Source organism: Tinamus guttatus, unplaced genomic scaffold (genome assembly GCF_059628265.1).
Source record: "Tinamus guttatus ecotype Peru unplaced genomic scaffold, ASM5962826v1 Tinamus_guttatus_pri_ptg000297l, whole genome shotgun sequence".
Lineage (NCBI taxonomy): Eukaryota > Metazoa > Chordata > Aves > Tinamiformes > Tinamidae > Tinamus > Tinamus guttatus.
In genome coordinates this window covers 3326923-3352152 of record NW_028288831.1, presented here as the reverse complement: position 1 = coordinate 3352152, position 25230 = coordinate 3326923, and the positions used below count along the sequence as shown (strand labels likewise).

The window sequence follows — 25230 nt, the reverse complement described above, 5'->3', positions numbered from 1 at the left end:
CCGGAGGCCCCTTGTGCACAAAGCCCCGTAGCGGTGCAGGACGCGCTGTGGCGGTGGAGGCGGCCCTAGCCCCTGTCTCCACTGTGAGAGGCCTCGTGTCGCCCTGCGGCCTCTGTGCTGAGGCCCCGGGCACCTTCGTGCTGGGGCTGCTGGACCAGGGGCTCCTGGTGGACACGCAGCTGCTTCTGGCCTCCACGGAGAACCTCCCCCTCAGCTCTGTCACCAGCGTCCTCATCATCTCCACCTTCTTCCTGCTCATCTTCCTCAAGGGGCGCGAGCGGGTGCTGCCAAGTGGCTTCCCTCGATGGCGCCTGCCAGCACACCCGGGCTCCTGAACCGCCTCCGTGCCCTGGGTGAGGACCCAGCTCCAGCCAGGTGCCAGGACGGGTCTGGGAGTTCTCAGCAACGGCCAGAACACGACCCCCGTGTGCAGGAGACTGGTGCTCACCTAGCTGTGGCCACTGGCTGCTCCATACGTGGTCCACAGGCATCAGACTCTTTAAAAATTAACTTGTTTCGGCAGTCACCTTCACCTCTCAGGCTTTGGCTGCGCTCGGATCATGGCTACAACTTTTCCTGGACCCCCTCCTGACCTCCTCACCCCCAGCGGCAGCTTGATGGGAGCAGTTACGGTCACTGGTGCTGGAAAAGTGCTCTGGAAAACTCCTCCCCAGCGCACACCTGCAAGGCAGCGGCTGCGCGCACCTCCCGGGAGAGGGCCCACGTGTGGCCTCCACTCAGGGTGGCAGGAGAGGGGTGCAGCAGCACCCAGAACGCGGCCCGCAGCCAGGGGCAGCCACGCGCCCGGCATCAGGGCAGGGTGGGCTGAAAGGGGGTGGGAAACATCCTTCCTCTATTGCTTTAACAGTCAGAAACGAGGGGGAAAGGGCTCTCGGCCACGGGGTACGCAGAGCACAGCCTGACTCCTTGTAAGGGGTGCGTGGAGGGATGCGACAGCTACAGGGGGGAGCCCCTCCTGAGATGAGACAGCTCCTGATGCTATTAAAGATAAAGTTGATGCTGTTGATGCACCAGGCTGCTGGAGGAGAAGCAGCCAGCTGAGCTGTGCGGGCATCGCAATTGTTCTGCACCTCACACCGGAGCAGAGGGCTGGGTCCTTGTGCACACTGGGACCCAAGGGTCCCAGCAGTTGCATCCAGAGCCTGAAGGGATCTTCTCTCCCTTTCCAGGAGAGGGCTTTAAGTGCAGAAGTTCTCTCTGTATCAAGATCAAAAGGAATCAGAGCTAAGTTAGGCCACACCAAATGAACAGCGTGTATAAGAGGTTTAATTGCACTTTATTTTTCAAAAAGTGAAATGAAAATTGCTCAAGTTTCCCATCTGCAATTAGAAAGGAGAAATGGAATTTGCTAGTATTAGTAGGTACCTCCCCTAGGCCATTATCACAGACACGGGGTCCAAAGGCCACTTCAGGGGCTCTACACTCCAAGCAGGACAAGGAAGGGGACCCGCTCAAGATCTGGGTTTCACAGACTTTCATTCAGCACCAAATAATTCTTCGGTACTTTGACTTGGGGAGCTGCTCCCAAGGAAACACCAGCAATATTTACCCGACAACACAAGCCTCTGCAGGAGAGCAGGTTGGCTAGTTTGCAAACTTTGGTCTCCACCATTTTAGCTGCATTTGGCAATTTATCACCCAGTGGGCAAAGCAGGGGCAGGGACCTGGTGCACGGCTTCAATTTAAGTGAAGGAACGCCCAGTGTTTGATTTTTCTTTCAAGAAATTGCACCTAGGAGGACTGGATCAAGTTCAGTTCAGAGATAAGACCAGTTATAGAACTTAAAGAGGAGTGGAAGTGCTTTAAGAACTTGCACCTTAAGGGGAAAGCTTTTTCATCTTATTTTTAAGGTTATTAAGAACCACTTATACTTTCTAGTTGTCTTAATGCAGGTGAGGCTAGAACTAAGTGTTTACCCACTTGTCTACTTTTCTCTTTTGCTCCATTTAGACCAGGAGGTTATAGCCCAAAGCTTTGGTAGCTTGGCAAATGCTATATCCTAACCTGGCCTTCATCCAGCCACCTTTTGGTATTTTTACCTCACGCCACTTTGACCAGCTGCAGAGGAAAAGGCACAGGAGACTTGGCCTAGGGTAACTCCCTGTGTCTGGAAAAGGAGCACATGGACATGTCTGTATTGCTACTAATAAGGGGCTTCCCCTGCCAATGCAACATAACCCAGTTAAAGAGCTCACCTCTGACTGTGCACAGAGTGAGAATAGGTGAGTGTAACAGTCTGCGCAGAGAGCTGCTTCCATGAGCGAGCCTCAGACTGCTCCATAAAACAAGGGTGGAAATTTGGCTTCCCAAAACAGTAACTGTCAGATGCTCCCTCTGCGCTTGGAGTGTTGGCCCAAAGGAGCCCCTGTGGCTGGTACTGCTAACTGGCCACTCTGCTGAGCAGGGCTGGGGTTAGAAAGCAGCGCCCGGGCTGCAGCTCTCAAGGGCTGGCAGGTCCAAGCTGAACAGCCTCGGCCCCTGGGGTTTCCACAGGCTGCCTGTGCAGAGCCTGTGCTCACAAAACAAACCTGCCCTGGCTCTCGTGGCTGAATTGCTCACCTCCATGGCTAAGCACGTGGTGAGGAGCTGGGGTAGAGCTCCTGGGAGCCACCTCTGGGCACTTAGAATAATATTCCAAAGAAATCCTCACTGGGAAAGGAGAAGAGATGTTAGTCTGTTTAAAATCATAATCTAATGAAAAGTTCTGCCCAACTTGTTCTTCTGAAATGCTTTACAAAGTTCATATTTGCATGAAGTTTCAGATCAATGAATCAAGGGTTCACGCAAGGAGGACAGCAATACAAACATGCAGCAAGACCGGCCAGTTCCTCCAGCTAGGCCCAACCTCTGCGCATGTTTGTCAGGTCAGAAAGATGGGTCCGAGCATTTAAAAGTGCAAAAAGAGCCACTTGCTCCCAGAGCCCGTCAGCCGGCAAGACAAGAAAGTTCACAGTTGTTCACAACTATCCCATATAGGCAGCTTGTAAGTGCCAAGTGCACATGAGGAGTCCATGCCCAAAGAAGATGGCTCACAGGCTTCCCAGAGAACTCTTCATCCCAGCCAGTCCAGATCATCATCATCATCATCCCCAAAGAGTGGAGCTGGAGGGGGGCGCCCCTTCATGCTCTGGAAGTGAAACCAGAGGGAAGTCATCAGTCTAAACAGCTTCCCAGGGTTTAGCAATTCCTAAACAACTTAGAGGCTCCATCAGCTACAGGGAGACTCTATCAAGGAGCCTCACTACTGCCATCGCCATCTTTGCCACATTGTGTCTTATCCAGGAGAGATGGTTAACACTTGAAAGGGATAGGAGAGGGATAGGACACTAAAAAACCCTCTGAGGTTCTTGTAAGATTAGAACCTCACCGTAAAGCACTAGAGCTTTACAATGATACTTGAGTTAACATGGCAATCTCACTAACTTCACGTCAACAGGAGTTTTCTGTCACTACCATGTCCCATGCAGCTCAACAAGGAACAGTCCCAGGTACTGCAAGTTTAAAGCAGAGCATCCAGGAAGCTCTGACCCCATTTACCAGGGATCAATCAGTTCCCACAGCCCTGGAAAGGATTTCACAGAGAAACTACAGGTTACTGCCAGGAGCGGCTTAGTAGGAATGGAATGGAAGGATACAAATGGCACCTACCACTTCCTCCTCATCCTCTTCCTCAGATGGAATTTGAGGCTTCGGTGCTTTATTAGATGCTGTTTTAAAGAAGCTGTCATCTTCAAAAAGGCTAGAAGAGCATAAAGGATTAGCAGTTCACCTGTTGCTTATAGGATCTTGGTTTCCATTTACATGTTGTATTAGGAATGCTACTAGTCTCATCACTCAAGCAAACTCAGCTTTGGCTTTAAGACATTATTCACCACTGCAGAGTGGTGCTCAGGGTGCCCTGGCATCCCTCGACAACAGAGGTCCCAGGGAGAGAGCCCGCTCCGCTCGTTGCTCAGCTAGGAGCTGCTCACAGGAGGCGAGAGCGCCGCTGCCCCCAGTCCGATGCCCCTTCTGCAGCTGCGGTCGCAGCAGAGCAGGATGGCAGCCGGGACACACCAGCAGCTTCCCGGCTCGTGCCATACGGGACCAGCACCTTGGCAGCTGCTCGGCCCTCCTGTGTGTGCTGTCCCACCCTGTCACAGCATGTGCTGTCCCCTTGGGCAAGCAGCAGGAAAATGAGACAGTGGCTACCCCAGCAGCCCCAGTTTACCTGGAATCCTTCTGCCCAGTGCTGCAGCTTGACTCCTGGTGGCCTGGGGTTTCTCTGATGACAGCTGAACTCTTCTCTTCTGCATTGGATGCTGAAGCAGGCTCCTCGGAGCTGTCCCCATCAGAGGGGCCTGTACAGCTTCCTCCATCACTATTTAAGGGAGGAGGCTCTAAACCTCCCACAAGCTCCTCTGCCTCTTCTGCAGCTTGCTTTTCTGGGAGCATGGTCACGTCCACCTCTTTTGGCTTTGTCTCTAGAGAAGAAACTTCTCCAGCTTCCGCCTGCAAACACACTCCTGAGGGACATAATCCATTCTCAGCTATTCTGATATAACCACCCTCCTCCTTTTGCACAGCTGAAATGAAGCTCTCATCCACAAGAGGAACTGGCTGTCCTGCAATCACCAGGCCCTTATCAGGATTCAGAGAGGATTCAGGTCCTGAAGAGGAGGAGCAAAGTTCACCACAAACCTCTACAACCTTCTCCTCTTCCGACACTCCATTGCTTTGTGTAGCCTGTTCTTCCTCTGGGGGTCTTGGCCTGGCAGCTGGAGTAGCAGGTTCATCCTCCTCACCAGACACTGCTGTGGTTGCCTCCCCGAGATCAGACGGGTACGTAGAGCTCCGTGCTGGGCTATGCAGTGTGGGCTCTCTGTGGTCTTCCTTTGCTTCAAGTGATTCCTCCCATTTCCCTGCTCCTGTCCCAGATCCCTCTGCTTTACTGCCATGCTCTTGTCTTGCTTGCTGCCTGTGAAGTAGCTGCAGTGTTACAGTCTAAAAAGAAATTGAGTGGACAGAATGTAGGTTACACCCTGGATGAACTACCACGGTAATTTTCCCACTGTTGGGCTGCCTTGCTACTCGTAACAAGCTTCTCCTTAACGCTTGTTTAACAATGTTATTTAACACTCACTAAAACTTGTGCTTTAGCCCAAACTTATTTCTTACTTATCACCTTGCACATATCTCAGTTCTACCTTAATCGTGTTCATGATAACACCCAGAACCGTCCTGCCACTGTATGTCTCTTCCAGTTCAAATTCACACCGAAGAGACTGAAACACTCCATTCATTATCTTCTTTACCTAGAAGAGCAAAAGAAACCGGCAGGCATGTCACTAACTTGTGAGGCATTGGACCCTCAAAAAAAATCATATATTCCTCCAGGCAAGGAAATAATCAACTCAGCAAAATTCATTTGGTTTCAAATAAATTCTTTTTCAGATTAGAAATTCTTGTACTACTCATGTTGTTTGATTCTGAAATTATATGCACAAAGCAATCTCTCCAGAACAGAAGCAAGCCGTGAACTGAGGCAGTCACCGTTAAATTTCTAACATTCTTTCAATTCTTAAATCAAAGTCTAAATATTAGGTTTTATTCTAAAGATAGAGCAACAGAGTTGGCAGCCAGAATTAAAAGTCACATCCTTTCTTCCAGCGTAGGCCCTGCTACTAGAAACATATGACAGCCAGTGCTTCTACAGGACGGGGAGAGAGGAGGAGGGAAGCCCAGAAAACAAGACTTGTAAGGAGAATTAAAAATAAATAAATACACAATGTGTGCACACACACACACACCCCAAACTTGAGAAATAATTTAAGCTAAGTAAGAAATAAATAAAGATAAGAGAACATATCTGCCTAGTGAGAAAAAATACTTGCTAGCCAAGCTCACTTCTTCTACGAAGTCTGCAGGTGGAGATCCATCCTGATCCTTTGCCAGCTCTTGTATGCGTTCTTCATAGCCAGCCCTCAGCACCGTAACGTCAGCCTGCAAGGCTGAATACTGCCAAGGAGAAACTTGCAGTCAGAACACCTTCACAGACAGACCCACAATAAACCTTGCATTGGGATAACACCCAGAGTAGTCGTGGCATTACTGAGCTCCCAAAAAAGGGCTGTGTCTCATCACTGGGTGTGCCCTGGTTTGCTGGAAGCCCTATCAATTTTTTTTTTTCCTCCAGCAAGGTACTCATGCACTTGTTCTGGACATGGCAGCCTGGGGCTAGTGATTACTGCACAGCAAGTTATATTCACCTTCTCTTTGATGGGCTCTAGTTCTTCTAAACGTTGCTGCAACTCTGAAAATTTCTGCTCCTCTTCTTTTTTGGAGTGTTTTAGAGCTGTGAGCTGAAAGATAAGAACCAAAACCCTTTCGTTTACAGCCCTTTCCAGGATCACTCAGTTCAAGAGGACTTTTACTTGAGTGACTGCTACCCAGTAGAACAGCCGTTTAGCAGAAGAGACTGTAACTGCTGCTTTAATCCAAGCCTGACATCTTGGCTCCACCTCATTCAGAGCTACCGTAGCAAACTTACTACCCAACCAACCCAGAGCAGCAGAGACAAGCACAGGCACATCCCAGCAGCAAGCTGGTGAAACAAAAACTGAAAGACAAACCACAACCAGGTGGCAGGGAACCATTGGTTACACTTACTGGTTATTTGGCATTACATTTCAAGAGTGAGGAACAGCTCTTTACCTTCTCTTCCAGCTGGGACACCTTCTCCTGCAGAGAATCCCTTTGCTCACACACCTCCTGGTACTGCCTAACGTGCTGCTCCTTGGCAGAAGCCAGCGTACGTTCACATTTGGCTTCCCACTGGGACTCCAGCTCTGCCTGGATGAGGGACAGCTGCCCAGCAAGTAAGAGAGATTATTAGGAACAAAACACACACTTGATCCGTATTTGCACAAATCGTTGAAAGCCGAGGGCCTGGCAAGTGGTGGAAAAGCAACACCTCCTGCCCCAGGCCACGACACCAACATATGGAGGCAGCATGTTTAGAGGGACGGAGAAGTGAACCCCATGCGAAAGTTACTCCCTTAAAGTACAAAGTTACCATCTTCATTATTTTACTATCTGAGCAGTTTTTATGCTCTTTTCCTAACTATAAACTCCTAGAAGGCTTCCAGACACTTGTTGGAGAAGCTCCTACACCTCCTCACCTGCTCTGCTGCTGCCTGGTCAGTTGAAGTCCGTGCCTTTTTCAGCAGCTGTCGAAGCTTGTCTAGTTCCTGCTGATAGGATTTGCGTATCTCTTCCATCTCTTCTTCTGCTTGAGTTCTCTCTGCGAGGGATTTCTTTTTCCTCTCTGCAAGGTTCTGAAATACAGATTAAGACTTAAGCCTAGGCCAGACTGTACCAAAGTAGCTTTTCTTCCTCTTTTATAAAAGGAAATTTGGGTTTGCCTGCAATGCTAGAGCTGAACATACCCTTTCAAGGGTCTCCTTTTCTACTTTTAGATCTGTTAGCTCTTCTTCCAGTGCTGCAATCTTCATGTCCAGGTGCTTGCGGCTCTGCTTCTCAGCTTTGAATCTAGTACGAGTATCTTCTGAGGCTTCTTGCAGCTCTGTGAGAATAGACCTTACTAAAGATCTCAGCACTCCATGTTTCAGCTTAGTATTTTGGGGGCAGGGTTGGGGGTGGAACAGTGGCTTTTGCACAGCGTTAGCATCTGCTGTGGGAAACAGTTTGTCAAGAGTTTCTTTGTGAAACAGGCACACTTAACACCTCTGCCTCCATCCAAACTTGTCACCCACTAGCAAATACCTCTGGCTTCTCTACAAAACATTTGCTATCTCAGCATGGCCCAGACCTTGCTTCTGCAAAAGGCATCCCTGTGACAAACTGATTCTGTTCACTTTCCTTCAGTGGTAACAGATGCACAGACCCCTCACACACCTTGGAGAATCAACATCCTTTTTGACATCCTTGCACTTGCTGCAGTTAAACTGCATGTCGTGAAATCTTGGATTTCATACCTACAATTAGCTATTCCGACAAAATGTGATAAAGACATCTTGTGCCTACCAGCAAAAGAGCTCATCAGAGAAATGTGGAAAATGCCAAACAAGTCAAGAGTCTGTCAACTTTGAAAGAGCCCACACTGAGCCACAGAATATCTGCTGGGATTATTCCCTACTGCCTCATCTAATGCCAAGGAATAAATCATCATCTTTCCATAAATTGGATGCCCAAAGCATGCAGTGCAGAGCAAGACACCACAGAGCACCAATCATGGTCATGGAAGGAACGTGGTCCAAACCACTAACTAAACTGAGAAAACAAAACATAAAAATGATAGATCTGGTGAAGAACCCTGAGCATCACACCCCTGTGGGCTCCTCTAAAAACACTGGGAAAGTTTCCTGCACAGCCAACACAGGTCCAAGAAAGAGAGGGCTAAGGGAGGAAGCCAACCCTCGCAGTACAACGCAGCCCTCACCTGCCAGCTGTCCTTGCAGCTTGTTAAGCTGCACCTCATGGCGCTCAGCCTCTTGCAGGGCAGCAGAGAGCTGCTTCCGCAGGTCCATTTCCTTCTTCTGGTGGGCGGTCAGCTCCAGCTGCAGCTGGGAAACCTGTGCCGTGGCACTTGCTAGTTCCTCCGCAACTTTGGCCTGCATCACAGAAGGGAAGGCAGGGGAAAAAAGGGAATAGCAAGATATGTGGGTACGAGAAAGCACCAAAACTGCTTTATCAAGTTGAACTGATGAGCTACTCGAGAGCTACAGTCTCTGCTTACTCTGCCCAACCATCCCCTCTTGAAAATTATCTATCTGCTAGAGATAATTTGCCCACATCTCAGTAGAAATGGAGCTCAAGCAGGTTGTGCAGACCTGCATGCTGCAATCCAGCATCTCGGAGACACTTCCGGATTGGGGAGGCAATAACTTTGCACTACGTAATTCGAGTAATTTGGCAGTAACCTGTCCAGACTGACAAAGCTACCAACAATCACCACTGTAGCAGCTCACCTCAGCGTGTTTTCCCACAAAGTTTAAACACATTTTTAAGACTAGCATTGGTGATGGGTGGCTCCGTTCAGAGTTTTCAGGCTATGACAATCTCTATCCAGGGAAGAGCCTGGGCACCAAGACCTAATTAGCCTTAATAAGCTTACAAGATCACCAATAATATAGGCTTGTTCCGGTCAAAAGAGCACCTTCCCTCCAGAGCATACAGCATGTGGTCCCTTTGAGGTGCCTGAATGGCAAAACAGCCATTTTAGAGCATGCTTCTCAGTAATTTGTTGATCCATTCAGATTTAGTATTGCTTAAGCCATGGAAAACCAGAAACTAATATAGCTTGTTAGACAACATGTAAACAACACGTTAAAAGAGCTTAAAGGCACCAAGACATAGACGCAAACAAAGTAATTCTCCCAGTCTTGTTGTGTAGAACATGCAGACTTCTGAGGATGCTCTGCAGAAGCAGAGCTACTTCCCTTCAGGAGACCTCACTTGCTGCAGGGAATGCCTAAGTGTTCTATATCAGGGCCTCTGTTCAGATTCATAACAGATGTTCCTGTAGCTGATGAGCTGTGCTGAACTGGAGTTTTCTATGTGGTCTCTTCAGTCCCTGACCAGCATCTTCTGGCAGAGGAGAGTTGCAAGGCAAATTCCTTCCAAGTACAGTGAGGATGAATACACACTGGCCTTAAAGGCTAGGATACTACACCATTAATTGTAAGAGCTATTTTAATAGAGCCTGTCTAAAAACAGATCTGTTTGCCTGTTACATTCCCATAAGGGTCTCTCTGCAGTTCAAGACACCAACTCGTAGCAGCCTTACAACCACAACACACACACACAGGTCACATCCAAAGATTACTTTAAACACTTGCCTCAGTCTTTAGGGATACAAAGAAAAGTAAAAATGAGATTTTATTTCAGGAACTTAAAAAACCTAAGTTTCTGCCATGAATGCTTCAGATCTATACCAGTGCAGCTTCAGCCTCCAAGAATCTTATGTGATCTGTATCTGGTGTGACAATTATATGATACCTCCCCCACAGGAAGAATAGGATGGGGCACAAGGAGCAACATGACAAAGTTATTTCAAAGAACTCCTCAAAGAGGAGGTGACCAGTGGCTATATGATCAATTTTAATGTCCTTTTCCAAGTTGAAACAATTGTGCTAATTCAAGATCTGAGGCAATTCTTCTAAAACCAATGAGCATCTATAACTAGCTGAAGAGGAAGCCGGGCGGGCACTATCTAGGGCACAATTATCTATCATCTTCACAGTCAGCAGACACTGCCTCACCTTGTCCCAGCCCCGATCCACTGGCAGCATGCGCTAGGAAAAGAAAGCGGCAACAGGAAACAGGAAGAGTTAAGAATACAACTTGAAAGGCAGAGGCATTAATCATCATCAGAAAAGCCAAGCGCTTTATTATAGGAGCCTGAGACATGCCAGAGAAGCATTTAAGTTATTTCAAGAGCTGCAAACACTGAAAAGACAGAAAAAGTAGCAAAGGCTGACTCTAAAAAGGAAGAAGCTAAGCGTACCCTTACATAGGTGCGTTGTATACCACACCATTTACAGACCAGCAAGCAGCAGACTGGTACTCTGCAACTCTTAACACTTAACTCATCATTTCACTGCAGTGAAAAGTGTGGGAAGTTATCACCTTTGTGCACCATATCTACTAATTTAAATCTGTGATATGCTCTCCAAGGGTCAGAGCATAGGCAGCAAATTATCATCACCTCTTGAAGATCCACGTACAAATGCCTGGCATAAATCCCAAAATAAATGGTGACTCCTAGTTTGTAAGTAAAGAATGGATACAAGATTACAGTTCTCTTTTGCACTTCTATTACTTATGCTATACAGGGATTCCCATACAGCAGATTAGCAATTGCAGTCACAGAGCAAGCTAGTCCAGATCACAGGAAGACGAAGGAATGTCAGACTTTATATTTGCAGTCAACACTCAGAACTAGGGAAAGGCAAGTGCAAGTTATGGCTTTTCTGTCTATTCATGCAGTAGGGTAATCATCTAGACAGAGACTACCGAATCAAGTGAATTCATGCTAGAGATGACTCCCAAGAGATTCCTGACAGTTACACTGCTAGAAGATGCCTCTTCCCCGAGCTACATTTTAGGTAAGTAGGGTGTGGTGCTCACTGACAGAAAGCAGTTTTATTAAAAGGAAGTGTTTTTTGGATTATTCCAATCTGACTTATTCCTGCTTAGTCACACACTCTACATAGCACAGATATTTCTGTAGCATGACCTGGGACCTCAGTGGAAAGATACACCCTGCCCTCCTTCACCAGCTTACACCTAGCAGCTGTTTATTGCTGGGTTTAGCCCACAGAAATGTTTCCTAGCATACCTTAGAAATAAGCTGCTCCTATCATTGCAAGTGCACTAATTCATGGTTTTCATGCAGAACAAGCAATTATCATCTCATACTTCAATTGCAGATATACATCTCATGGTAGAGGAGCACTGTACAAGACTGATCTTGGTGTAACTTAGGAAGCCAGTGCTTCTTGGGAAAAACATAGAAGACACCATGCAACTAGACTCCAAAGCCAGTCTGACGGGGCTAGGCTCTGACGAGTGCACTTCTATGTGATAAAAAGCCATGCATAAGTTCATTTAACTATTTTGAGAGATATTTCCCAATAGATCCTTTCACAAAAGCACAAAAAACATGTATTGTTAGAAATAATCGGATCTCAGTTTTTAAAAGTGCAGAAAAAATGCACTGAAAGAACTATAGCAGAATATCATTTTTTCTTACAGTTTTGTTCAATCTTTATGACAGTTAAAGGGAAGGAATAAAGCTTTTCTGAAACTGTTAGTGTAGCTAAATGATTTGCATTTTCAGCCAGATGAAGCCCTGCTGATACATGCAATAGCTCAGCTTGCAGGCCGCACACGAAGTTAACAACGGCACCTTCCTGTTAAGCTACCGAAGCTATAAAAATCTAAATTCATATGCTCTGTGTTGCTTTTGTTATGAAAAGTCATAAAAATACTTAAAACTTATTCCAAATAGCTTTGAAAACTATGTTGAGTTGAGAATTGAGTTGATAACTGCATGTCTATGAGATGACTTAGGCCTTGACTAACAGGGCTTCAGCATGTTTAGTGCAACATCAAGCGCCTTTCCGAAATACAGACAAGGTCTTTGGTCCTGCTCATGGTCACCATGGTTTTACCTTCTCCTGTTCTGCATGCAACACTCTTGCTTGTGTGTTTTCATTTGTTGCCTGCAGCGAATGGTTCCTCTGCTCCATCAGCAAGTTACTTTGTTCTACATATCTGTGAACAGGAGAAGATGCTGTAAGCATTTACATAAGTACCTAAACTGAGAGAAAGGCTGAGATGGAAAAGGTGAGAGTTCAAAGCTTTCTTAATGACAAATCCCAGACAAGTCTGCATACAGTCCAACACGGAAAAGCAACTGATCTCAGAAGGGGTGCAAGAAGAGCCTCCGAGGTTCAGCATAGATAATCTCAGCTGATGTGAAATTCTGCACTTGCTTACTCCTAGCATACAGCCAAGATTTCTGATATACCAAAATTCACAGGCCTTTGCTACTTCCAAACACACCACACATGTAATATACTTATGCCACCCCCTTGCTCCCCAAAAAGACACCCCCCTCCACAAATCCTCAGAACTTGTCTCCACACTAGAGAAAGGACACCCCTCACACATTTAGCCAGGACTAAGTATATCAGCTGAAAACAGCCACTTCAGATGCAGGCAGGCTGTGGCCTCCCATTCCTTACCTCTGGTTCCGCTCAATCAGCTCACTGATCTTCTCATTCTGCTCTTCAATCCGACTGCTCTTCTCAAATATCTCTTGCTTCAGTCTCTCATTCTCCTAAAGAACAGCCCAGTCCAGCCTGAATATTGATCTTAGTGACTTCCTTATGAAAGGAGTCAATAAAGCTGGCCATGCTCACCTGGATTATGCGCTGAATGTTGCTCATGATCATGGAAGCTTCCATGGTAACAGACGAGATGCCAGGTAGCAATAAACTGTTACCAGCATTTTGTTTCTTTAACTCCTCCACCTGTAGCAATAAGTCATTCTTAAACTACATGAAATGCATTTATGAATGTAGACAAGTCAGACACCCACATAAAGAACCATTAAACCATTCCACCTAATCACATACAGTGCTAAACCATATGCTACTGTGTCAACTGTGACATCCTCTAAAAGGCAGTGACATTCTACAAACAGAACGCATCATATGATGTTCAAGACTGTATGAGAAAGCTCTTTCTTCCCAAAGGTATTCTTAATTTTTTTTTTTAAATAGGAGCTAGAGAGCTATCATATCATTTTAAGCAACACTAACTTTGCTCACAGGGCTGCTTGTGCCACCCGTTACCTTCGCAGCCAGGTGATCCACTTTGTCTGCCACTTTGCTAACAGCCATGCGGATTTCTGTGTTATGTTGCCGTGCCTCTGCCATCAAAAAGGAAGTAACATCCCCAGGTGCTAGAACGGAAAGGGGAGATCTTCAGTCACAAGGCTAAAACATCTTCATGTAGATATACAGAGCAATACTTAGTACCTCACCTGCAAACTTAATGCAGGTGTTTAAATAAAGCCAACTTTAGGCCAGTAGTTCTAAGCCTGACAGATAGGATGGCCCATCTCCTCCCAAAACCAAGACATGGTATCTGGAAAACTATTTACTTTTACCTTTACTATTATAACTGGAACTACAGCTACAAAACATCTTTAGCAACAGAGAGCTTTGGGAATACACCTAGCAGCATCTTGCCCTTTCACACTGTTCAAACTTTAAGGTAAGAAAAAAATTTACTATGAACTCTTTGCCCTCATCTGGCATTAAAATAAAAATTCATGAAACAACATGGTATTCTAACAGCATGAATATGCCTATGCTGCCATTTCTTTATATTCATTATAAATACCATTTAACAGCAGGTATCAAAAACTTCTGTAAAGCACACACGTGCTTAACATACCTTGGTAAGGTGCAGGATACATCTGTCCTGCAGGTTGGAGCTGAGAAGCAGACGCAGTGGTTTGGGGATAAGCAAATGCCATTCCTGTATAAGCCTTGCACAGCAAATTCAATGCATTAAAATCTATCAGACTTCATAAAATTTTGTACAATATTTAGTTCTGGGTCTTCATTACTTGATATGGAAAACATTTTAATTTGCATGTTCAGTTCTTCAAAAGTTACATTAGCAAGCAGGCCACAGCACTTAAAAACAGCAGCACAAGCACTTTAAAAAGATTATATTATTGCTAGATGAAACATGATTCATAACCACGCTAAGTATGTGCTCTTACAGGAAAAACATACCATGACAGGGAAGAACCACAAGCACAATTCTTTTGGTTTCACTGGCTTTACTAGTTCTTGGAGGCTTGTTTTTTTACTTCACCACTCCACACTACAAGAGCTCATACTAAACAGGTTAATTTAGTCCAACATTAAGAAACCATCAGCATGTAACAAGTCAGCCTTTTTTGATTAAAATCTAACAGGCACATGAAGCAAGTGTGGGTATGTCGAAGAATCACAGGAAGCAACCTTACGTGTTGGTACAGAGTCCTTGCTCTCAACTATGGGCAGTAAGATTTATGAGAAAGGACAGAAACAGAAATGCCAAGTCCTTCTGATTTCATTTTGGTACCTGAAAGCCCTGTGATCCTCCAGGCAAAGCTGAGTGGGGTGGAATGGTGGCAGGTATCAAAGCAGCAGAAGATACAAGGGGTGTAGAACCAGATACCTGAGGTACTGAAAGGAGAGAGAATCAGCAACGCAGAACAAGTAGCTGAACATAATTAAACTCACTAATCTTGCAACAGTCAAAATAAATAAGCAGAAAAAGTCACACACACCCCCCCACACACACACAAACAAGTCTGTGTCTTGAAATCAAATAAGAAAGAATAAGGTCAAGAAAAAGTTTCCTGGAAACTTCATCTGCAGCTGCAATTTCTGAGTTTCTGTTTGGACACATTATTAATCATAGGTGCTTTGCTGTTGGCTAGCACAAGGTATCATTCAGGATCATCAACTGGCATTACTATTTCATCATGGGAACACACGTCAAGCCCATTCCAGACCTGTCAACCTTCTGAGGTCTTTTGCTATTATTTCTATCATTTTCAGGCACAAGAACATTTCTTCTGTTTACTGAAATGTAAACAGAAGTTTTATAGAACAGTCATTTTCACTGCTGCACAAAGAATCACATAACACTTATCCTAAAAGTTTTAGTGCCACCCTAAGCACACACATTGAGAGTGTGACAGGGCAGCTCACGCCTTATTTTGCAGTGTGGCTGCTCTTCCTATTCACATCCCTTGTGCTTCAAGTCCATAAAGAATGGGATTTCTCCATACCAAAGCAAAGCTTTCCAGCACATTACCTTGTGTTGATGCTGCAGGCGGCGCTGCGTGAGTTGGCTGCGATGGTCTCACGGGAGCTGGAGCCACTGGCTGCGCTGTCCCCCTCGATGTATTTGGATCCTAAAAACAACTCTACATATTACAATGAACACTAAAGAACTAGTGAACAGTTTGAACTCAAAACCACTTAAGATTAGGTATTATCCAACTAACTCTTCTGAACTACACAGACAAACTGGGATTGTTAAATTATATTGCTAAGCAGAAACAAATTATACGTTCCCTGTACAAAGGGAGAGTTATTTACAGAAAAAGGCATTAAAAGGAAAAATTCACATTTTTGTGATTGGAGAAGTACCTCTATTTCTGAGTCACTGGAGTCAAGCTGACTACCTCCTGTCCCAGCAAGGAAAGGGAGCATGGGCTGTCCCATTTTAGCCATCCGAGAAATCAGCTTTGCCTTTGCTACGTCTGGGTTCTGAAAGAGATGTTCACAGTTACCTTTCACTTGTCCCTTGCCCCAGGATTTTCAGATATTAGAGAGATTCCTGTCAGGTTGAGACTCTTCTTAGAAGTCACTGATTTAGCATTTAAACTCACCTACAAGCCTGGTTCTTTCAATTTTTCAATACTGGCTGAAAAGTTCTGACTTTAGAGAGTACAAAAATAACACTGCGGATTTGTTAGCCTGTCTTACTACATACACACTCTCCTTCTGGGATGACATTGCTGTCATCATTACATAGAAAGCACATCCCTGCACAAAACACAGTAACAAGAAAGTGAGGTATAACAGAGTTTTCTGTCTGTCAAAAAAAAATAAAATAAAATAAAAAATTCTCAACAGCTTTTTCTATCCTGAACGGCACACCCAAGAACTTGCTCATGTATCCAGATAAATTTATGCTGAATATCTCAACTGCATTTTGCTGTCAAATTTAAGTTTGTCTGTTTATCAGCAAAGACAACTAGTCCTGTTCATATCCAGAGTGAAACAAGTTTTGCATTTAAAAGCAGGAATTAGGACTCACAACTGTCACTAAGCTTTCTCATGCTCTGCTGAAACCTTTTTTTTTTTTAAAAAAAAAAAAAAAAAGCCTCTAATTTGTTCTTTATAAACAGGTGAGTCTCTTGTTTGCATGATCTTCACTGAATCTTCAGAATACCAAATGCAAAGGTGAAATGAGTACTCCCACTTCCCTATGTGACATTCCTAATTAGCTAAAAACAGCACTTACTGCCAGTTGTTCACTGATTGAGTTTGACTTGGTCCGAACAGCTGGCTCCCTGGAAAGTCAAACAGGTGTGTGTTAATATTAGAGATTAACCAACAAAAAAATTCAGAATTTAACATACTGCATTTCTAAATACACGGAACTGTCAAACACAGCTTTCACTAGTAAAATCTTTTCTTATAGTGTGAAAAACTCTTTGCTTTACTAAGATTCTTTGCAGTGTTTTAAGTAAATTACAAAACATTATTATTGGCAAGTTCTACGGCTGTGGAACAGATGACTACAGAAATGTAACTTCCTTGATAGCTGCAAGTATCACATTCTGTACAGTTGTGACATTCTGTACAGTTGTGACCTCCTAGCCTGATAAGGTACTTGTGGCAGCAATAAACAAGCACTTCAAATTGAAAAATAACTCTATAAGAAGGGTAACTGCTCAGTTTAGTTAACTTTAGAAATAAGTGTCAATGTAAAATTTGCAATCAAACACATGGAAATTGGCCATGACTCAAGACCAATTTATGATAATACTGCCAGTTTAGAAAGCTGCTGCAAGAGCACCCATACAACTTATCATTGACAGATCTTAGCTATACTGTAAAACAGTAACTTCTTTTCTGTAGCTGTTCTAATTTCTTTATATCCAAAAGTCAACATTCAAGCAGAAAACTTCCTGCAAGCCTTGAAAGCAAGTGTTCCTCTGCCACAGCGATGACAGCCAGCGGGCACACAGGAGGGCCCACAGGACAACCCCTATTTGCCAAGTGCTGTGCGAATGCAACATTGTGTACGCTGGTTCTGAACACTACTGTCTTTTAATGCAGCAGGTTGTTTTATCCATCTTCTCTCTTACCCAGGCTTTGGAGGTATTGTAGATGGAGGCAATAAAACAGGATCTGCAGAAAAACCATCTGAATTGGGTACTGGGGAAGGTGCAAGAGAATCTCTAGAACTAATGCTCTGTCCATCTGAACCAGAGCCTTCTTTTACCAGCTTCACCTGAAACAAAAAGCACCCAAAAATCAGACATTTTTCTGGGTGCTGAAAGTTTTCAGCATCTTGTTCATCTCTGACTGCTACTTCTTCACCAAGCTTATTCACTTCAAATAAAAATATTCAAACAAAGCTGGTTCAGAACTCATAACTGGAGAAGCTGAACTTTTACATCCTCTCATTCCTCACAATCCAATTTTTAAGTCACTTGAGAAAACAAAATAGGACAACAGAAAAGGTTCCCAAACCGGTTAGAACAAGTATTTCTTAGAAAAACAGCTTAGTGGAGGTTTTGTCCATTGTGTGTGATAATTTTATTTATTTAAAGACATCCTCCTGTGGTATTTTGTTTACAACAGTTTGAGCTGTGGTTCTCATACCAAAGACAGGTTCTTCTCTTGCAGGCAGACACTACCAGTCAGTCCCTAAACAGATGCAAAAACTACCTAGATGAGACACTCACCCGCCTAACTTCCACCTCAAACACCAACGTAGAGTCTGGAGGGACACGGCCAGACACTCCCTGAGCCCCGTACGCCAAGGCAGGAGGAATAATGAGACACCTTCGTCCTCCTTTCTTCATCCCCATCATTCCTTCTTCCCAGCCCTTGGGTTTTAGGGACATAACAGAAGAGAAAGCAAACAGTTTGACCAATGACACCACAATTTCTTCTAATTACACTAATTAAGATAGCTACAGGCACTAGGAAGCTCCTTTTCACTGAGCAGGAGAACTTTCTTCTAACACCATCACTGAGAGAAAAGCTTGGCTATGATGTGCAAAGAAAAAGTGTTTTGAGTATTTCACCAATGCAGAGCATTTTCTATCAAACGGAACATCATATAGCAAATACCATACACAAACCCTGAACAATGTCTTCAATAATTCACAAGTCTGACACTTCCCATTCTCTAACACTTCCCATAATGAAAATGAAGTAAGTTCTACCTTGATGACCTTTCCAGATCCCAGCTTGAGCCGCAACAGCTTGTCCTTGTTGACATTTGAGTCAAAAACCTACAGAGTTGAAGAACAGAAATAGTCATGTGGATTTCCCGAAAGTTTCAAGATCCTGAACATTACTTTAAAACCATGGCAAAAATTTACAAACTTTTCATAAACTTCTAGCATTTCTTACATAGCATTTCCTGTTCCACTGTCTTCCAAAATTAATTCCTAACAAACAGCATGGCTGGAGCCTTCTAGTCCATCCCACAGCACTTTCTCAAAGTGAACTTGGAGACTTGGACTTCAGAAGTGCTTTGAGCATGATGGCCAAGACAAGAAAAATGCTACACAAGAAGCCCGCATCAGTAATAGCAGATGTGTTCTGCTTGGCTGGATCCAAACTGTCTGGCAGCTTTGCACATTGAATTACAACATATGCAGCTGTACAATCCCTAAAGGTGGTCACATGTAAACTCCTACATATATACACACACACACACACACACACACACACACACAGACTCACCCCACTGATTTAAGGAAAGAAGCAATCTGCTTTTAAGAAGTCAAGATCAAGAACTAAAAATAATAATAATAATAAAATCACAACAAAAACCAACAACCTTCCACAAAACTCTCCTCAACAATGAAAAATAGGCAACTGTTTTAATAATAAGACTCAACTGCAGATAGGTAAAATGCAAAGCCCTTCCCCTTGCATTTCTCAAAGTAAAACCCACTGAAGTGTTTTAACACTAATATTAAAGTATAACTCATGCTTTTGTTTAATAACAGATTGGATATGACACAGCTTTAGAAGACTCAAAGACAATTTCCTTCTTTTCCTGTTTAGAGATGCATTTTGTGCCTGACAAGCCTATTTTTATCAACTCATCAAGCTGTTTTCAAAGGACCATAACTAGCTTCATTGTCCCTGCTTAACAGGTTGTTTAAAACTAATATGTGAAAGTGCTTTGAAATTCAAGAGGCTTTCGATCCCTTCTTCCTGAACAGTAACAGGGTCCTTTATTATTTCATAGTCAATACATTTACTTCAGACACGTTCCAAGGAACTGAAAAAAATATTTGCCAGATTCGTATGAACAGTGTGCTAAACACAGCACTTATGCACAATAATGACCATTACACTCACTCTAGTAGTATTAGGAGGTAAGAGAGGTGTTTTTACCTGTCCAATCCCATTGTTCTGGAACAGCCAACCTGTATAGGCAACCTCTAGGGAGTCTCCTGCTTCTGCTCCTTGCCCTTCTCCAGGAAGGAGATCCTGGTAGAGGACCAAATCAAACACGGGGGAACTGTTGCATTTGGCAATACAGACCTGCAAAAGGATGGCCTATCAATCTCTTTAGCCTTTAAATGAGCAATGGGTTTCACTGTGACTTATTATGTATCACACCATATCTGATGCATTTCTTACTACCAAGTCCAGGTTCCAGAGGCACTTATGAGATGCTCCATGCTTCCCTGTACTGAATCATGCTCAGCTGTAAGCATGAAACACCTTTAGCTTTGCTGAGCCACTGCTCTTAGAGCACTTCAGAATCTTTCATGAGAAATACCACCAGAAGCAACAGATACTCCAAACTGAATGCAAGGTATGGCTTGCTGGCTTAAGAAGTTACCTGCTTACTGAAATCCATCGCTGCCTTTTCTGACTCAAACATGATCGACCAGTTTTGTCTCTGATCATCATAGAATGTACTGTAATTGTTGGGTTGAACCTGTGACAAAGGAAATCAGTCTCGTGTTGCATCTTAAAAGATACATTCAATTAAAAAAAAAAAAAAAAAAAAACAGACAGACGGAAGTTAAAACAAGAGCTACTGGAATCAAGCAGAGTTGGGAAAGAACATTGCTGTATTACAACCTCAGAATAGAGAAATCAGTTCTCATTCTCATGCTCAGTATTTTGGAAGAATTATAACAGCTTAAATACTAGAGTAAATATTAAGTTCTTTGTAAATGCTGTAGTTTTCACAAGACAACACTTTAAAACTAGGTTCTGAAATATCTACTTAGATTTTTGGAACATAAGAAACCTCCTAAGTGTTGATCAGATATGGACTTTCAGAATCAATGGGAGTCACATACTGCTCACTTCTAGAAATCCACTTCATGAAGTTCACTACATAACTCAATAGTCTTTCAAAATGGGCTTTGACAGAACCCTGCTCAGAAATTTGGCCTGAAATTTTACTATTTTAGAGTAGAACTTCTATCTATCAAATCAAGAAGTTTAATATTACCTGGTTACAAGTAAATCAATTTTCTATAAAACTGGTGTGTTGTGGGGGAGGGATCTTCCTGGAAAATTCTATTTTAGGAGTCATAAAGTTTTGAGTGGTTCTTATGGGGAGGAAAATGCTGAGCATCAGACCTCATATGAGAAATACTTCCTTGTCATCTTTTCCGTCTGCTTGTTCAGTTGTGTTCTCTCAGACACTTTATTATCAAGTATTAGTGAGAGGAATTTTGTTCTGTTATTACCACAACAGGGCTGTAAGACCAAAACACCTCCAGCAATCTGGAGGCAGCTATAAGTCTCTTGTGAAATGCCCATTAGAAGAACAGCATTCCCAAGCACTGTGGCATCTCTTGACACATCAGTCAGGTGTTTGATCTCAAGGCCTGCAATCTAAGACTTGAGAAAACATTTCAGAGTCAACTTTTGTTTGCTGTGAATAGCATGGATTATTGAATGCTTAAGACGAAGATTCTCTAAACCAGAGTCTTACCGTGAGCATGAAGGCTGGGTGGATTCTTGCCGATGTGATTTGTTGCTGCTGACTTATGTAAAGGAGGATCCTGTACTGGATTCCACAAAAGAATTGGACAGAGTAAAAAACAAAGCAGAAACTCAAAACGTCTTCAATGTTAGTGCATTTTGTCAAATTCTGAGTTTAACACTGCAGTATTAATGTGCCAAATACACCACTTCAGCAGTATTGTTCACAGCAACAGAAAGGTTGACAACACAATTCTAAGAGCTATTAAAAGCACTTGAAAACATACAAGTTTTATTTAGATATGGGCATCAAGCAGTCCTTGAATGTTCAAACTAAGACATCCTGCTTACTGCAAGATAATCGAATACACTCTTCTGTCCAGTTATTGCACAAAAGTCACAGCAAAAGGCTGAGGGCTGCCTTGTACTCTCCAGTCCCTTTACTCCTCTCCTGATACCTCGAAAGTGCAGCAAGCCTTTGTTAAATAAAACTCGTACATACATGATGCATACGAATAATAATTTAATTCTTCTCAAAATAAAATTTCAGTCACTTAGAAGCAACTTACTGTCAGACTGTTATTACTATAGTAAAAGTAACTTAGCAAGACAACACAAGTCAGGAATTAGAGGATAGATAACACCATAAATATCAACTGTCAAGGACAGACCAGAGTACATCCCTCCTTTTAAATACACCACTTCATCAGCCACCCAGCATCATATTGTCAGAGGAGTACTTGGAAAGGAAGGATTGGGGAAAGAGATTTTTGGTACCAAAAATAACAGACTTTAATCAAAGCATCTCCATACTACTTAGATTTTTTTTAATGCACGTTCATTTTCACATGCACAGATTTGTTATCCACTTGCCAAAGAACTTAGGAATAAATACCCCCAAAAAATTCTACACACATTACAAAAGGCCAAGCATCTGATCCAATCCAAAACATTTCAGGCTTCAGTTTGAAGAGATCTTACAAAAAACAAAACAACAACAACAAAAAAAAAGATCTTACAAAAGCTGGTTGCAGAAATGAAAGTGTTTCTCACCTCTTTGGCAGCATGGTTCCCCACTACAGCTGCTCCATACTTGCCTTGCTTCAAATATTGCCCATTTGTACTGGAAGACAAGTGAGATAGTCAGCTGCAGAACCAATCCTGCCTCGGATTTCTCTCTAGCTCTCACTGAGCTTTTCCTCTATGAGTTCAAGCCCATTTCTCCATGGCTATAGTGTTAGGCAGCCTTTTTCAGCTTACAGAAACCACAACCTTGTTTGCCCACAGATCACAGGATCACACAATGCAGAGTGAAAATTGTTCTTTCCATGGATCCAGGGCAAGTCTTTGCATGACAGCAGTGTCGAACTGATGGTAAATTTTACATGACAGCAGTGTCAAACTGATGGAGAATTTTGCCACTTTTATTCTAAGTCAAACTTTAGTTCTCTACAAGTGAAAATGAGACACAAGTGTCTGACAGGGCTGCCCAGAAACAGCGTAAATGTCAGGCCAACACTCACTTATGCATTTCCTTGCCATGCACAAGGCCAGGACATCATATTCACCTGAAAACTGCATAATCCTAAACTGCAGCACAATAACTGAAGACTTTTCTGAGCAGCAATTTGTGCTGAGTTGCAGCACTTGTAGCACATAGACACATGCCTGTAAGAAAAGGTCCTTTCCCACTCACTCCAAAATATCTTCTCTTTACGATCAAGTCTTAGAACAGGCCCCCAGAAACCCAGACCATACAAGGCAATGCAGGAGTCTTACTGTACTTACTATCGATACGCGTGAACCGCGGTGGCCACGAACACTGTGGGGGCTCCCGGAGCAGCTGGAGCTGCGGGACCCTTCTGGACTAGCGGAGCTGCTGAAGGATAAAAGTAGGAAGAAGCCTCTCAATGATACAAAATCATCACATTTCCTAGTCAGTGCCAATGCCAGAAAGTCTTCCTTCTCCCAAATGCTGGAATAACTTCAGAAGAAGCCAAAAGCCCAAGAAATTATGTCCTCCAAATACCTACTACTGTTGCAAAACTGTGGTTGAACCTCCACATCCAGAGAAAGAGGGAAGAAGAAAAGATACTACAGTTATTTGAATAATAAAACTAGTACTTAGATTATCTGTTCTTGGCTTTTTTAAAAAAATGATAATAAAAAAAGCAACATGAAGTACCATTTAGGTCTCCCCTTTTAGCAAAGTCACAGAAACCTGCGGTTGAAATCAAATCTTTAATCTACCTTGGATGAATATGACCTAACTTTGTGTCGCTTCACTGACTGCATCAGAAACCACGGCCCGGTTCAAGCTCTAACTACACACTCAAAATTAACAGGATGGAAAGAGAAGAGACTTCGCCCTCACACCGCCCCCAAAAAACAAGAACTAATCCATCACACTAATATTTAAGTTAAAAGAAAAATGAGGGAAAATATCAAGAAGCACAGATGATAGCTAATAGAAAAGGAGGAAAAAAAAAAAAAACAAGGAAAATTAAGACAGCATAGACAAGAGTATGGTTTTATCTCCTTAATGAGCGTTACCGGAGAAATGAGAAGAGCCCCTTCCAGTGTGTAAGTTCTGATACATTAAACATCAAACTCTCCAAAACAAATCCTAAAGACATTTATGTTTTTAACAGAGCTCCTCTGAAAAGTCAGCAATCTTTTCTTATATATTTGCACTGTTGTTCATTGCAAAGATTGCCGTTCTCCCAACAAGATAGATTGCCCATGCTGAGGCCCCATTACTTACCAGTTGTTGTCTGACCCTTTTTAGGCTGCTTTGGTGCAGTGTATTGGAAAAATTCATTTCCATGGCTTGAGACTGTTTGATCCAGGCCAAAGAGTGAGGCCAATCTGGCACTAGAGAGAGAAATGAATTCATTCACCTTATTGGACACAAGCCTTAAACATATGGAAGACTCCTAACTATAAACTGCACTTCAATATGAACTGCTTACCAGCACTATAGATAAGCAAATACATGCACATGAAGCAGCTTTGTAGCAACTAACCAAGTAAAGTTGGATAAACAGATCTTTTAGAGGAAGAAGCTGCTCTAACCAGCACAACCATGTTCCACTTCCTCAAAACCCAGCATAAGGAACAACCAAGAACTGAAACCACACACAAACACACACACAAAAGTTACTGTAAAGCAACAGAAAAGACCATATTTCAGCGAAATACTTCTTTGTTCCAGCATTGTAATAAGATGGTGACAAGAGCATGGTCGGTATCTGGCACGAGAGCTGCCCTCCTTGCCACATCCCAGCGCACATCCCAAAGGGAGGCACTGTGTAACCTGCTAATGGAGGGGTCAGCTCTGACGGAGACGTGGGGCTGGTAGCGGTTTCCCTGCTTTTAGCACATTTAAATCCACCTGGGACCAGGTGACAGGAACTGCCAGAAGCCAGAACGACTCCAGCTACGCAGCAAAAGCCAGAAAACCCAGCTGCACCCCGGGCCAGGACGGTACAGGCCCGCACACCCTTTTTTATTATTATTTTCTCAAGAAACACCGGTGCTGACGCTGCTTTACCCCGGTGACCCCCGTGGCTTCCCCGCAGCCGGGCGGCGCCCGGGCCGCGGCCTGTCCCAGGGGGAAGGGGCCCGGCTGCGCGCTCACCCGCTGGCGGGGGACAGGAAGTCCGCATCGTCCTCCTCCGCCGCCCCGAACATGCTCCGTCCTGCTCCGTCCCGCTCCGCTCCCACTGCCCGCCCCGGTCCCGGTGCCGGTCCCGGTGCCGGTCCCCGCCCCGCGCTGTCGCAAAGCCGCGGCCGCGCAGCGCGGCGCTTTCTGGCCGCGACAGCCTTGCGGCGCTCCCTGCCAACCACGAGGAGGCGGAGCCAAACACGCAGCCAATGGGGAGGCGGGCGCGGGAAAGGCCGCCCGGGGGCG

At 44.0% G+C, this 25230-nt stretch overlaps 1 protein-coding gene across 1 annotated transcript; it reads right to left on the bottom strand.

Annotated features, from left to right (window-relative positions):
• Positions 1-2719: 2719 nt before the first annotated feature.
• On the bottom strand, positions 2720-25034 carry FKBP15 (FKBP prolyl isomerase family member 15). Its single transcript, XM_010218984.2, has 29 exons — positions 24958-25034; positions 24082-24191; positions 23106-23196; positions 22371-22440; positions 21328-21402; positions 20215-20313; positions 19761-19910; positions 18572-18640; positions 18086-18229; positions 17483-17628; positions 16633-16681; positions 15753-15872; positions 15415-15514; positions 14674-14777; positions 13993-14086; positions 13386-13495; positions 12951-13061; positions 12774-12868; positions 12198-12300; positions 8462-8633; positions 7449-7585; positions 7182-7337; positions 6715-6867; positions 6270-6362; positions 5908-6018; positions 5208-5315; positions 4232-5004; positions 3670-3760; positions 2720-3148 (listed from the first exon to the last, which is right to left on the bottom strand). The coding sequence occupies exons 1-29, from the start codon at positions 25008-25010 to the stop codon at positions 3074-3076; spliced, it is 3762 nt and encodes a 1253-aa protein (XP_010217286.2). The 5' UTR covers positions 25011-25034; the 3' UTR covers positions 2720-3073.
• Positions 25035-25230: the final 196 nt, after the last annotated feature.

Coding starts and splice junctions, on each gene's coding strand:
- FKBP15 (XM_010218984.2), bottom strand. CDS start 25,010: ATGTTCGGGGCGGCGGAGGAGGACGATGCGGACTTCCTGTCCCCCGCC. Junction 21,403..22,370: donor GGAACCATGCTGCCAAAGAG/GTGAGAAACACT, acceptor TGTGGAATCCAG/TACAGGATCCTCCTTTACAT. Junction 16,682..17,482: donor ACAATACCTCCAAAGCCTGG/GTAAGAGAGAAG, acceptor TTGACTTTCCAG/GGAGCCAGCTGTTCGGACCA.